The sequence below is a fragment of the Schistocerca piceifrons genome, chromosome 2 (assembly GCF_021461385.2).
Source record: "Schistocerca piceifrons isolate TAMUIC-IGC-003096 chromosome 2, iqSchPice1.1, whole genome shotgun sequence".
In the NCBI taxonomy this organism is placed as follows: Eukaryota; Metazoa; Arthropoda; class Insecta; order Orthoptera; family Acrididae; genus Schistocerca; species Schistocerca piceifrons.
The window spans coordinates 675,521,903-675,535,841 of NC_060139.1; the positions used below are offsets into that span (position 1 = coordinate 675,521,903).

Genomic DNA, 13,939 nt, shown 5'->3' on the forward strand with positions numbered 1-13,939 from the left:
AAATGCTCAAGTTGTATGGAGTATGTGGGAAGAATGCAGTTCGTTCTTGTTCTGTGTATGCAGCAAGATATCCCAGTATACCTGTGTGGCGGGAAGTTAAATAAGAATATATTTGCTGTCGTTTCCTAGAGTTTGGAAACTGTTTTTGCAGTCAGCCAGAAAGCGATGGAGAACATGCTGACTATAGTTTGCAGGCTGCAAGTCCGCATTCTTCTTGTGCTCACTGAAATGTTTCTACTTTCTATTTACTCCGTGTAATCAGGAACTATGATTATAAGTAAAAGTTTTGCATTCTGTCTGATTTACTTATTCAGTAAAAGTTTACACGCACAAACATAGTAATATTCCCGATAAGCCCGACCAGCTAGCCGCGCGGTCTAACCCGCTGCTTCCCGGCAGATTAGTGTCGAGGTCCGTTGTGCAGGCCAGCCTGTGGATGGTTTTTAAGGTGGTTTTCCATCTATCTCGGGGAATAAGGGCTGGTTACCCTTATTCCGCATCAGCTACACTGCGCAAACACTGTTTCCACGTACGCGTACGCCATAATTACTCTACTACGCAAACATTTGGGGCTACACTCGGCTGGCATGAGACGTTCCCGGAAGAGGGAAAGGGGAGGTGTGGAGGGGGGGGGGGGGGAATGGGGGTCCATTGGGGGCCGAACCGCACAATAAACGTGGGATCGGTGTGGGGCGGCGGTAGGGTGGGTGGATTGCTGTGAACCACTGAGGGCTGTGGAGGGACGTAGCCTCTTCGTCGTTTCTAGGTCCCTAGTTTAATGCAATACAATATTCCTGACAATAATAATAATAATAATAATAATGTCACTATCATAACTGCTTTATGAGCAGTTCAGAGGCGACCTCTACGGTAAGCACCACTCATCAAAGTTAATTGCTCGCCACAAAAGTGGAAAATAATCTCACCATTTGCCACGCTGTTTTGTTAACATTACGGGCGGCACACAAACACTTGCTTTCGTGAAACTAAGACGATCTAGGACGGTGTACAGTCCTCGCGAGTTCACTTCCTATTTGTACCGAAAACATGCTTTTAGCAGCAGACTGGCTGTGACGTCATCCGAAGTAGCGCGTAAGCCGGCGTTTGATTGACGCAGACCGGTTGATAGCTAGGTGCGAAGTGAGTCTTTAGAAATATTAACGATCCAGGACTGTGTACAGTCCTCGCGAGTTCAACACGTTTTTTCTGAGTCTGATACTTAGTGCCTTCAGTTTTGACCAAAATATTGCTCCGATCAGGTTGACTCTTGTAACAATTGATTGCGACATACATAAGCACAGCCTGAACAATTTTTGGCTTTCTGTCTTTATTATTTAGCGCCATTTGAGTTTTACTTAAAACAATGTATTTAGCGAAATATATATTGACAAAGTTCGGAAAAGCTACTTTAATTTTTAATTTATTTCTTAGATTATGGCGCAATACCTTGCATGCTGCGCATTATGATGAGTGACGCCAGTAACAGTGAACTGGGGGAAGTCTCTGCACACTCGCTCGCCTCTGTACCTCTCAAATGGAACAGCGGTTGTTTCGCCACAAACCATTTCGACAGTTATTTATCTACCTCTTCAACCAGTTACGTAAAAGTGGTAGTGTAACACCTAGACAACGTAACAGAAGGAAACAAGGGACGAGAGAAGAGGGGGAAATTAATGTTCTTGCTGCTGTTGCAGTTCATCCGCAGACCAGCTCCTACACAATCGTACGAGGAAGTGGCTTGAGTCAGGAAGTGTCCTACGCATTCTCCATCTTCATAGGTTCCCACACAACCTTCATCTTCATAGGTCCTTTTTTTTTCTATGGGACCAAGCTGCTGTGGCCATCGGTCTCTAGGCTTACACACTACTTAATCCAACTTAAACTAACTTACGCTACGGACAACACACACACCCGTGCCCAAGGGAGGACTCGAACCTCCGACGAGGGGAGCCGCGCTAACCGTGGCAAGACGCCCCCCCTAGACCGCACGGCTGCCCCGCGCGACTACATAGGTTCCATCCTTATCACATCCGTCTCCATCAAGAGCTTCATGTAAACGATTATGAGAATCGTGTTAACTTCCGTACATGGGCATTAAGACAGGATATTCCAGATGCATCTTGTATCTTGTTTAGTGATGAAGCCACATTTACCAATTTATATCGCCGAAACATGGACTATTGATCTGTTGACGATTCCCGTTGGCTTCGTAGGTGGAACGTCAGTGTTCATGGAGTATAAACGTATAGTGTGGGATAATGAACCATCAGTTCACAGGCCCATTTTCCACAGACGAATTAGTGAAAGTGCACAACTATCACAGCCTTCTATCACACCTCTTCCATGGATGCTAGATGACGTTTTTCTGCAGAGTAGGAGGAACCTGTGGTACCAATACGACTTCTGGCACGAAACACTGCAGCATGTCTTCGCGAATTGTTTCCAAATCGTTGGACTGGGTGCGGAGGACCCGTAACCTGATCGGCCCGTTCCCAGGATTTGACGCTGTAGACATTTTTGTGTGGGGAAAGGTGAAAGACGCTGTCTACAAGGACATACCGCCATCACCCGATGATAAACAACGGCTATTACTGCAGCCTGCTCGGACAACTTCGCTGAAATACTAGCACGTGTGCAACAGTCGTTCCATATCAGCCTGGAAGCGTGTATTGTCACTGCCGGTGGTCATTTTGAACACAACTTGTGATGGTTAGGTGTCTCATTACTGCCCAGAACCCAGGTAACTAGTGATTCCACTTGTGTTGTTTCTAGTGTGTAGTACTAGTATTGTACAAGTGTCGGCGTGAGAACTTTTCAAAATATGTAGTCTCGTAAACAACTCGAATTGTAACCTGCAAAAACACCACTGACATCCTAATTTAATGTCAATAAACATTATTCCACTTAAAAAGTGTATGTCTGTACAAAAAATCCACTTTCTAACTATTATCACAAAAAAATGTGTGAAATCTTATGGGACTTAACTGCTAAGGTCATCAGTCCCTAAGCTTACACACTACGTAACCTAAATTATCCTAAGGACAAACACGCACACCCATGCCCGAGGGAGGACTCGAACCTCCGCCGGGACCAGCCACACAGTCCATGACTGCAGCGCCAAGACCGCTCAGCTTATCCCGCGCTGCAACTATTATTACTGTCTATTGATTGACTGTCAGTACGAGACCCATGACTACCAATCTATTCTGTGACAATCGCATCAACAGCACTTTCCATTTTCGCAATATTTGCGGTGCAAATTTTAGGTGATTCACCCTGTACATTATATATATATATATATATATATGCTTCAAGTCAGAATACGAAATCTTATGTAGACGGTGATCCTTTTATCGTCTTGAAGGTTAAGTCTGCAAAATTTAGTCAATACTGAAATGAAACTGTAGATTCATATGAATTTCAAACAAACAAATGAACCTCTTTACATACAGGGTGTTCAGAGATTTTCGTTATAAAGTTCTAGCACTTGCAGAGGCAAGTGAGTGCATAATACCTTTAATAGGATCCCATGTCCAGAAACGTCATCCAACGACACTACAGAGCGCCAAAGTTATAGACACCGACGCCTGTAAATGGATATATACTGTACAGACTGATTCCGTGATGATGTTACAGACTTTCTAGGATGATCGAGAAGAATGATATATCTATTTGAGATGAGGGTCCTCCTACGAAACGAACGAGCCGGAAATTATAAGCGAAAACCGTTCTGATAGCTCTGGTAGAACAAGAAAAAATGTCTAGTAAACACGGGCTCTAAAACGCGTACCTTAAGAGCTACGACACTTTTTGAATAGAGGAGATGCGTTTCATGGTAGCGAAGATGAACAAGTGCTAATAACCCGTCCGGTGCACATTTTAGAGCCTATGTTTACTGGTTATTTTTTCCCTGTCATGATCCATACTACCTTCTCTGAAAGTTGCGTACCCTACAATCTTAGCAACAATAGTAGCAGTACACGTATTTCACTGTGAGAGGTATCAGAATCGTTTTCGCTTATGGATATCGACTCGTTCGTTGCCGGTACAGAGACCCTTACCTCAGATTGAGACATCATTCTTCTCCATCATCCTAGACAGTTTGTAACATCATCACGGAATCGCCCTGTATATACATACATTTATTGGCGCCGGCCTTGATCGAACGACTTTCTAGCGAATGGAATGTTTCACTTATCTGGACGCAAAGACAGAAGCAAATGGCAGCAATTCGACTGAAATTACGACCCGCATAAGTGCTTGTAATCGATATTATTTTGGAATGCTGTGACATTTTAAATCCAAGCTTCTATCACGAGAGACTAAGTGCCGATTATATAAAACCCTGATACGCCGAGTAGTTACGCGTGGCTCAGAAACATCGACGATTACAAAGCAGGCTGAAAGTAGACTAACACCACACGAAAGAAGTATATTGATTTGAATCTTTGGACCTGTGTATGAAAATGGGAGTACGAGGAGGCGATGGAATGATGTGCTTTATGACTGCTATAAGGAGGATGATGTGTTGTAGGTCATAAAGTTGTGTAGATTGAGACATGTAGATTGGACATGTAATACGACTTGATGAGACGGATCCTGCAAGGAAAACCTACTGCAGTGAAGCTGGAGAGAGAAGAACAAGAGGACGAGCGAGCTTGAGATGGAGTGATGAGGTTGGAGAAGATGCTGCCCGAGTTGGTTGCCGTAACTGGAGATCTACAGCGAAGTCCAGAGAGGAATGGCGGAAAATTTTCGAGGAGGCAAGTTCCATCCTGGGATGTAGTTCCAATGGAAGAAGACGGACGTCGGCGCCTATAACTTTGACGCTCTGTAGCGTCGTTGGATGGCGTTTCTGGACAGGGGATCATTTTCAAAATATTGCGTACTCAGTCCCCTCTACAGGTCCTACAAGTCTTGTGTACTCAGTCCTCTCTACAGGTCCTATAAGTTTCGTGTACTCAGTCCCCGCTACAGGTCCTACAAGTCTTGTGTACTCAGTCCCCTCTATAGGTCCTACAAGTCTTGTGTACTCAGTCCCCTCTACAGGTCCTACAAGTCTTGTGTACTCAGTCCTCCCTACAGGTCCTTCAAGTCTCGTGTACTCAGTCCCTCTATAAGTCATACAAGTCTTGTGTACTCAGTCCTCTCTACAGGTCCTACAAGTCTGTAACGGGAGCTTCTGAACACACCAGAGCATTTTCTGCCAGTTGCTTTCATTAATAGCAACTTTTTTCCCCTCTACGTAACACACTCTTGAAGGTCTTACCTGACATAAAATATGAACGTTGTGTTTCATAATTCACGAAGTTATTCGTTATCAGGTGGTAGCAGAAGACGTGACTGCCATTGGCACTTGGACCAGTTGATTTCGGGGGCAGTCAGCAGTTTGATTCGGTGTAACAGATTTAACGCACTCTGTGAGCGAACTGTTGGATTAGGACCCACGTCACTTGTCGGAGACAAGCTCTGCCTGATAAGTAATGTCAGCCCATTTCTCAGATTTTTTGACCACGACGCTTGGCAGCCGACCGGCCAGGGTGTGCGCCCCGCTCCGCGTGCACGTGCGCCGCCGCCGGATCGGTGGCGGCTGCGCGCGCCGCCCCCGGCAGCGCAGCGCCGGCGTCGCGGCTGCCGCAGTGGCGTCGGTCAGTGCGGCAGTGGCCGGCACGGCGGAAGCGCGCCCGCATCGATTCGCCGTGGAGGCGGCGGCAGCGGCAGCGAGGTGGGCCGCGTCAGTAGGGCGCAGCGCGCGGCCGGGCCATGCCGACGGGCAGCGCGACGGCGTGGTTCCTGCTGGCGACGCTGGCGCTGACGGCGGCGGCCACGGCGCTGCTGTGCGCCGCAATGATGACCGACCGCTGGGAGCAGCTGTCGTGGAGCCGCGCGCGCCTCAACCAGTCGCTGGCGCCGGTCGCGGCCGAGTGGCTGCTGGGCGGGCGCGTCGCGCGGCTCGTGCTCGGCGTGACGCGCCGCCTCGCTCCCGGCTCCGCCTCCGCCTTCAGCCGCCAGGAGGACGCCGTCTTCCTCGTGCCCACGCACGGCGGCATCTGGACGCTTTGCACCTCGCTGACCGGTCAGTGCCTCTGCCCCCGCCCCTGCCTTGTCTCACCTCGCACGGCGTCCGGCACCACACTGTCTGCCACTAGACTGACTGAGATGCGGGGAGACCTGCACAGGAACTAGCAGTTGACTCTCTGCATAACGGATACAAAGTACTCCGCATAAACAGGTGGAAACAGCCATAATCGATTATAAGATTCACGAACAATCAATGGAGTCACAAATACACTGACGAAAATTGGACGTGTCACGCCATGAAGCGCCAGTCCAATGTTTACGAACTTTTGCGGAGAAATTCATCGCTCAATGGATATCAAACCGAGTTCTATTCCATTCTGAACAGATATCTATACTGAAGAGCTAAAGAAACTGGTACACCTGCCTAACCGAGCTAGGTGGCGCAGTGGTTAACACACTGTACTCGCATTCTGGAGGACAACGGTTCTATCCCGCGTCCGGCCATCCTGATTTAGGTTTTCCGTGATTTCCCTACATCGCTCCAGGCAAATGCCGGGATGGTTCCTCTGAAAGGGCACGGCCGAGTTCCTTCCCCGTCCTTCCCTAATCCGATGAGACCGATGACCTCGATGTTTGGTCTCTTCCTCCAAACAACCCAACAACGCTTGCCTAATATCGTGTAGGGCCCCCGGGAGCACGCGGAAGTGCCACAGCCCGACGTGGCATGGACTCGACTAATGTCTCAAGTAGTGCTGGAGGGAACTGACACCATAAATCCTGTAGGGCTGTCCATAAATTCCTAAGAGTTCAAGTGGGTGGAGATCTCTTCTGAACAGCACGTTGCAAGGCATCCCAGACATGCTCAATAATGTTCATGTCTGCGGAGTTCGGTGGCCAGTGGAGGTGTTCAAATTGGGGAGAGTGGTCCTGCAGCCACTCTGTAGCAATTCTGGACGTGTGGGGTGTCGCATTGTCCTGCTGGAATTGCCAAAGTCCGTCGGAATGCACAATGGACATGAATGGATGCAGGTGATCAGACAGGATGCTTACGTACGTGTCACCTGTCAGAGTCATATCTAGACGTATCAGGGATTCTATATCACTCCAACTGCAGACGCCCACACCATTACAGAGTTTCCACCAGCTTCAACATTTCCCTGCTGACATGCAGGCTCCATGGATTCATGAGGTTGTCTCCATATCCGTATCCGCTAGATACAATTTGAAAGCCGGCCGGAGTGGCCGAGCGGTTCTAGGCGCGACCGCTACGGTCGCAGGTTCGAATCCTGCCTCGGTCATGATTGTGTGTGATGTCCTTAGGTTAGTTAGGTTCAAGTAGTTCTAAGTTCTAGGGGACTGATGACCTAAGAAGTTAAGTCCCATAGTGCTCAGAGCCATTTTGAACCACAATTTGAAGCGAGACTCGTCCGACCAGGCAACATGTTACCACTCATTAACAGTCCAATGTCGGTGTTCACGGGCCCAGACGAGGCGTAATGGTTTGTCTCGTGCAGTCATCAAGGACATCCGATTGGGCCCTCGGCTCCGAAAGCCCGTATCGATGATGTTTCGTTGAATGGTTCGCACGCTGACACTTTTTGATGGCCCAGAATTGAAATCTGCAGCAATTTGCGGAAGCCTTGCATTTCTGTCACATGGAACGATTCTCTTCAGTTGTCGTTGGTCCCGTCCTTGGAGGATCTTTTCCGGCCGCAGCGATGTCGGAGATTTGATGTTTTACCGAATTCCTGATATTCACCGTACACTCGTAAAATGATCGTACGGGAAAATCCCCACTTCATCGCTATCTCGGAAATGCTGTGTCCCATCGTTCGTCCGCCGACAATAACACCATGTTCAAACTCACTTAAACCTTGATAACCCGCCATTGGAGCAACAGTAACCGATCTAACAACTGCGCTAGGCACTTGTTGTCTTATGTAGGGGTTACCGGCCGCAGCGCCGTATTCTGCCTGTTTACATATCTCTGTATTTGAGTATGTATGCCTATACCAGTTTCTTTGGCGCTTCAGTGTATTATCAACATCAGTATGAGATGTGACTTCCTTGGGCAGGAATGCTCTGTTATATTCGTGGGGGCAACAGCCTCCGATTGATTCCTTGCCGTTCCAGAACCAAATGCTGTGTAGCTTCATGAAGATTGCCGACTGGAGACAGGTACGAAATATAACGCCTTCACATCACATTCCAGGCGTATCCTTCCTTCGTTCCGATCCAGTGCAATTTATCCAGTCAATGCCAAGTCGTGACTAATGTGATATTACTCTTATTTCGCGGAGAACAAACCACACTCGTACACAGGCTATTATTACGAAGGAAACGCCACTGCCAGAGGCATTTTAAAGCTACTGCCACCTCCCGTCCCGGAAGGTATCCACGTACCCCTTCAGACTGAGTTGGAGTATTCGCTTGGTCAGGTGTGATCGCCACTGTCAAAGGCATTTTAAAGCCACTGCCACCTTCCCTACCGGAAGGTATCCACGTACCCCTTCAGACTGCGTTGGAGTATTCGCTTGTTCAGATGTGACATCATGTGACAAAGTATTCACACATCGGTATCTGAGGCAGGAAATGGGAACCAGCTCGGTATTTACCTCTGTTGATGTGGAAAACCGCAGAAAAATCGCATGCAGACTGGCCAGCACTTCGGCCTTCGTTGTTAATCCACGAGGGGTTCGATCCGGAGCCGGCACACCTCCCTGAGTCTCGGAAGCTGGTGCTTCAACGTGTTTGGTATTCAGCAACGTCCCAGACATGCTCAATGGACGACAAATAAGGGTGCCGGAAAGGTCTCTCATCAATCCGTACATACCTCAAGACACCTGTGGTGTGAACTCCTATGTTCGCTTTGCATTGCCCTGCATTTGTTAGGCTGCTCACGAAGAGTGGGGCAGCAAGGTTTACAATTCTTGCCACAGACTGACGAGCATTCAGCCTCCATACAACAGTTACTAAATGAGTTCTTTTGTCGCATCCAGTAACTCATCACACCATGATTCCATATGTGGGAAAGGTAATGGTCAAGAGAAATACTGCTTTCTGTGAGCCTTAACCAAGCCGTCTGCAGACATGATGGTGTCGATCTCACCGCTACAAACAGAAGAGAGACTCACCTCAGATTGCCAATCACCGTGCGAGTCTACACCATGACTACACCACGGAAGTCTCTGTTGTGACTTCTGAAGTTTTCCCAGCGTATTTCTTCTTCTAGTAATCTACGGGGAGGAGATGATTCAGGATATCCTCAGACTGGATAAATCACGTGAGAAAAGAGCCAGGTTACTGCGCTCACTTACTTTCTTATTGAAATGTAGAGACAATAATTTGATTCCAATGTTTGCTAGAGCTGTTCGCTTTATTAATAGTGTTGCTGCAAATAAGATTAAGCGCAGGGCAAGTTTGGCCTTGGTTAGAGAACGAATTCGTTCAACACGCCGAGAGTTAGAGGAGATTTCCAAGCATTTATTTTGTTTACATCTGAAGATTGCGGCAAGATCGTCCTCCCTCAATTGGGATTGGATTGATGGTGTAACTTGGACCAAGGCGGACTGGGCCCACAGGGATAGTACAAATAGACGAAGTCCTAAGTTTAATCGCCTCGCTAACACGTAAATCGCAAGAAGCCCCTTCTGGACGATCGGTTGTGAATCTCACGGAGAAATCGTTTGACGACGCGACGATGTCAGTGCTTGCACCTATACCTTCTTCACCTCCTTTAATCGATTTCATCAGTTCTGTTGAGGAGGCTATTAGACCTCTTTCCGCGGATTCTGCAGACGAAATTCGACGGTACTCGTGTAGTACCTTGCTGAAATGTGCGCCGCAACGGAGCAACATATCTTCAGCGGAAAGAGCTGCTCTTCGCAACCTCCGTGAAGATATTGGTACGGACGTACTCCCTGCTGATAAGGGCAATGCTATGGTCCTTTTCACAAGGCAAGACTACAACGAGAATATATACAGTCATTTGATTATATGTACTGTAAAATCGATAAGGACCCAACGAGCCATACATCCAAAAAAACTGCTACGCTTTTGAATGATAGTTCTTTACCTAAACAAGTTATCAGGAGGCTGAGGCCACACAATGCTGTTCCACCAAGACTGTATGGGCTGCCCAAGATTCACAAGGATGGTGTCCCACTACGATTGATAGTGAGTAATATTGGTGCCTCTTCTTATTCGACTGCAAAACATGTGGCCTCTTTACTCAAGCTGTATGTGGGTAAGTGCTGCCACCATATACGTAATTCTAAGGATTTTATCAATCGTTTGAAGATTGTTAAGCTGAGCAGCTCGGATTTACTAGTTAGCATCGATGTGTCTCACTTTTTGCCAAAGTGTCTCTATTTGCATCGCTACATCTGATTGGTAACTTGTTCAGGGTGATTTGACGGCTTTGTTTGAACACACTCTCACCTCAACTTCTTTTTTATTTACTAACGAATTTTCTGAACAAGCTGACAGTGTCGCCATGGGGAGTCCCTTGTCCCCTGTGGTGGCAATCTTTTTTTGGAAGACTTTGAGGAGACAGCTCTTGAGTCTGCCGTCTTAAAGCCTACGGTTTTTTGGCGTTGCTTTCGTTGTATGGCCTCATGGCAGACAAGAACTGGAAAAATTCTTTTGTCATTTAAACGCTTTACAAGAGAACGTCAATTTTACTATGGAGATTGAGAAAGATGGGACTTTACCCTTTTTTATATGTGTTAGTACGCAATAAGAATGATGGGTGTTTGGGACATTCGGTGTACAGAAAACCTACACATACAGATCCATTTCTTCAGGCGTCCAGCTGCCATCACCCCGCACAAACCGCCAGTATTCTCAGTACTTTAATTCATCGGGCGCATGTAATATCGGATGCTGATAGCCTTCAGCCTAGTGCATCTGGAGAAGGTTTTTAAAGAGAATGGCTATACTTCGCGTCAAATACGGAAGGCCATGCACAATTATAATAACAAGAAGCAACGCTCTGAGGAGACTGATGACTATAAATCAACTACGTTCCTTCCATATGCCGGGAACGTATCTTCCAAAATAGGCCGATTGCTTAGGAAGAATAATATCACTGTCATCTTCCGTCCACCAGCAGAGAGCAAGACCTTAGTCGTATCAGTTAAAGACGGTTTACAATTGAGGATGACGGGTGTTCATAAAATTCCCTGTGAGTGTGACGCGGCATATATAGGTCAAACGACATGAACGTTCCAGGAACGCTGTGTAGAACACGAAAGAAACATCCGTCTGCGGCAACCCTTAAAATCAGCAGTAGCGGAACATTGCATTTCCATGGGACATTCAATGGAATGCAATAACACCAAAATTTTAGCACCAGTTTCCCGCTTCTGGGATTCTGTAATTAAAGAATCCGTGGAAATACGTCTTGCTGACAATTTAATGAATCGTGATAACGGCTTTCATCTGGATAAAAATTGGAATACAATTATTAAAATTATGCGGTCACAGCGGAATAGTCAAGGTCAGTCGATAGCGATTAGGGTGTTCTTACTTCACCACTGAGGGCAGCACACACTACTTGGCTGCCTCGCGCATGTCACCTCCGAACGCATGCGCCGTAAACCGCCAGAACGATTCGCATGCGCGGAATTCGCTATAAATGCTATGACTGCATTAGGTCTCTTCACGTGCTACAAGTTGGATCCCTGTAAGTGTTTCGTTACACGTGTGCGTTTTCGTATCGTTTCGTTGTACGTCTCACCTATATCAGCGTTGCCGATCTGCCTTTTCGGCGTTGATATTTAGTAGTTTTTGCCCCAGATTAGCTGGGAAGTTTTTGGTGTGCGTAGTCCTTTCGTGCTGGGTCCCTGGCTACGCCAAGCGGACCCATATCCACCGTGGAGAAGTCCGCGGCCCTCTGATCCGTGCACCGCCGCTCCTTGTGGTGAATCGCGTCGGAGACGTTGCTCACCTCAGCTTCCGATCGCGCCTGATGTTCCGCCCACCTCGCAGCGGGCAAAGGATCGTTTGAATCGCGCCAACCGCCACAAATCGCCAGTGGATACCACTGGCACTGAAACCGACCCCCGTGACGACTGTCCACCGTCCAGTGTCAGGGACCGTTCTTCAGTGTCGTCGTCGTCCGACGATTCCTCTGGTCGCCTAGTAATTGATCTTTGTCGTAATGAGGCGGCGGCCACCTAGGCTGTGTCTGACCACCACCTGGCTGTACCTCTGAGTGCACCTCTTCCTCCGTTGTCCCGCCACCGTGGCGAGACTTCTCAGCCCCCTGACCCAGTTGGAACGTCCTCTGGCCCTCGCTCCAGACGCTCGTCCGCCCATGCGGGCCGTGGTGATCACAGATCAAGCTCCGATGCCTCCCTCGTGGGGGACACCATACCAGACGGTCCGGTGGATGCCGGACATGGCTCCTGTTCCTGTTCCAGACCCTCCTTCGCAAGAGACATCATCCAGCCCTCTGAAAAAAAGAGAAGATACACCCTATTGTGGTGTATAATGTCGCTAATTATACAAAACTGAACTCTGTGCTCCAGCGGCTCATCTTCGGCCAGTTGTCTCCCTTTCCCAGAGGGAAGACGTAGAGCGGATTTAGCAAAGCGGGTACCTTCTGTACACAAAGGTCTGGATTGAATCGTACGAGGGCCAAAATGGGCCTGTTATCTGTCACAAATGCCAGCGTCTATGACATACTGGGAATTACTGCTCCCTACCATTACAGTGTGTTAAGTGTCCGGCCCACATTTAGTGGAGAACTGCACACTCCCCACCTTGGAGAAACATACATGTGCCAGGTGTTTGGGCTCAAGCCACGATCCCCACTACATGGCATCCTGGAGGGGGTACCCTGTTTACCAGAAAGCATTGAAGTCTTCATGTCCTCCCAAAAAGAAAACAAGAACTAATCGCCCTCCCCACCACAATGGGACACCACCAACTTTCCTGCTTTGTGGGGCCAGCCTGCTGCACCTCACTCAGCAGCTGCTGTGGGACCAGCCACTCAGACACTGGACGTTTCTGAGGCACCTGTTCCCCCCTCTGCTTAGACTACCAAGTCCTCCTTTGCTGCTGCAGCCCAGTATCCCCCTCATTGCCCATCTTCCATGATGGCTTCCGCTGCTCACCCACTACAGGAGCCAGCTACAGCCCCCTCGAATCCACCTGTGGCTGTATCCCAGCCTTCTGCCCCTACCACCACTCTGCCTCCACTCCACCTTCCACTGCCTGCCACAAGAGCAAGCAGCCCACCTGGGACTCTCCCCTGGTGGCAGCAGATGAGACGTCCTTTCGGGAGGACGTGCACAACATCCTCCAGGTCATCTCCTTCTTCATGCAACCCCAAATCCGGGCTGTTATTTGTTACACTGCCCACAAAATCCGTCGGTCGGAGGACGGGCTCACCAAAGTCATCGCCCTCGTCGAAGTGCTAAGTCAAATATTGCTGTAATGGCGACTCGACTACCACAACCCCAACAGCTCAATGGCTCTGAGCGCTATGGGACTTAACTGCTGTGGTCATCAGTCCCTCAGAACTTAGAACTGCTTAAACCTAACTAACCTAAGGACATCACACACATCCATGCCCGAAGCAGTATTCGTACCTGCGACTGTAGCGGTCGCGCAGTTCCAGACTGTAGCGCCTAGAACCGCTCGGCCACTCCAGCCGGCCCCCCAACAGCTCCCTTGGGATCTTGTCACCTGAATTTTTAATGCCAATGGCATTAAATGGATGAAGACAGAACTGAATGCCTTGCTCCATGACCATCATGTGGATATTTTATTGGTCACAGAAACACAACTTAAACTGGCAGACAATTTCCACCTTCACAACATGGTTTGTTACCACTCTGACCACCTCGACTGCCATGGTGGGGGCACAGCTGTGTTCCTCAACAAAGCACTTGTCCATGCCCAGGTGACT

At 48.4% G+C, this 13,939-nt stretch overlaps 1 protein-coding gene across 1 annotated transcript in view; it reads left to right on the forward strand.

Annotated features, from left to right (window-relative positions):
• The first annotated feature begins 5,763 nt into the window (after positions 1 to 5,763).
• LOC124775739 overlaps positions 5,764 to 13,939 on the forward strand; it is a 300,224-nt gene continuing 292,048 nt past the window's right edge. The window contains exon 1 of the mRNA XM_047250568.1: positions 5,764 to 6,076. Coding sequence (XP_047106524.1) covers positions 5,764 to 6,076 — 313 coding nt within the window. The remainder of the gene's footprint in view (positions 6,077 to 13,939) is intronic.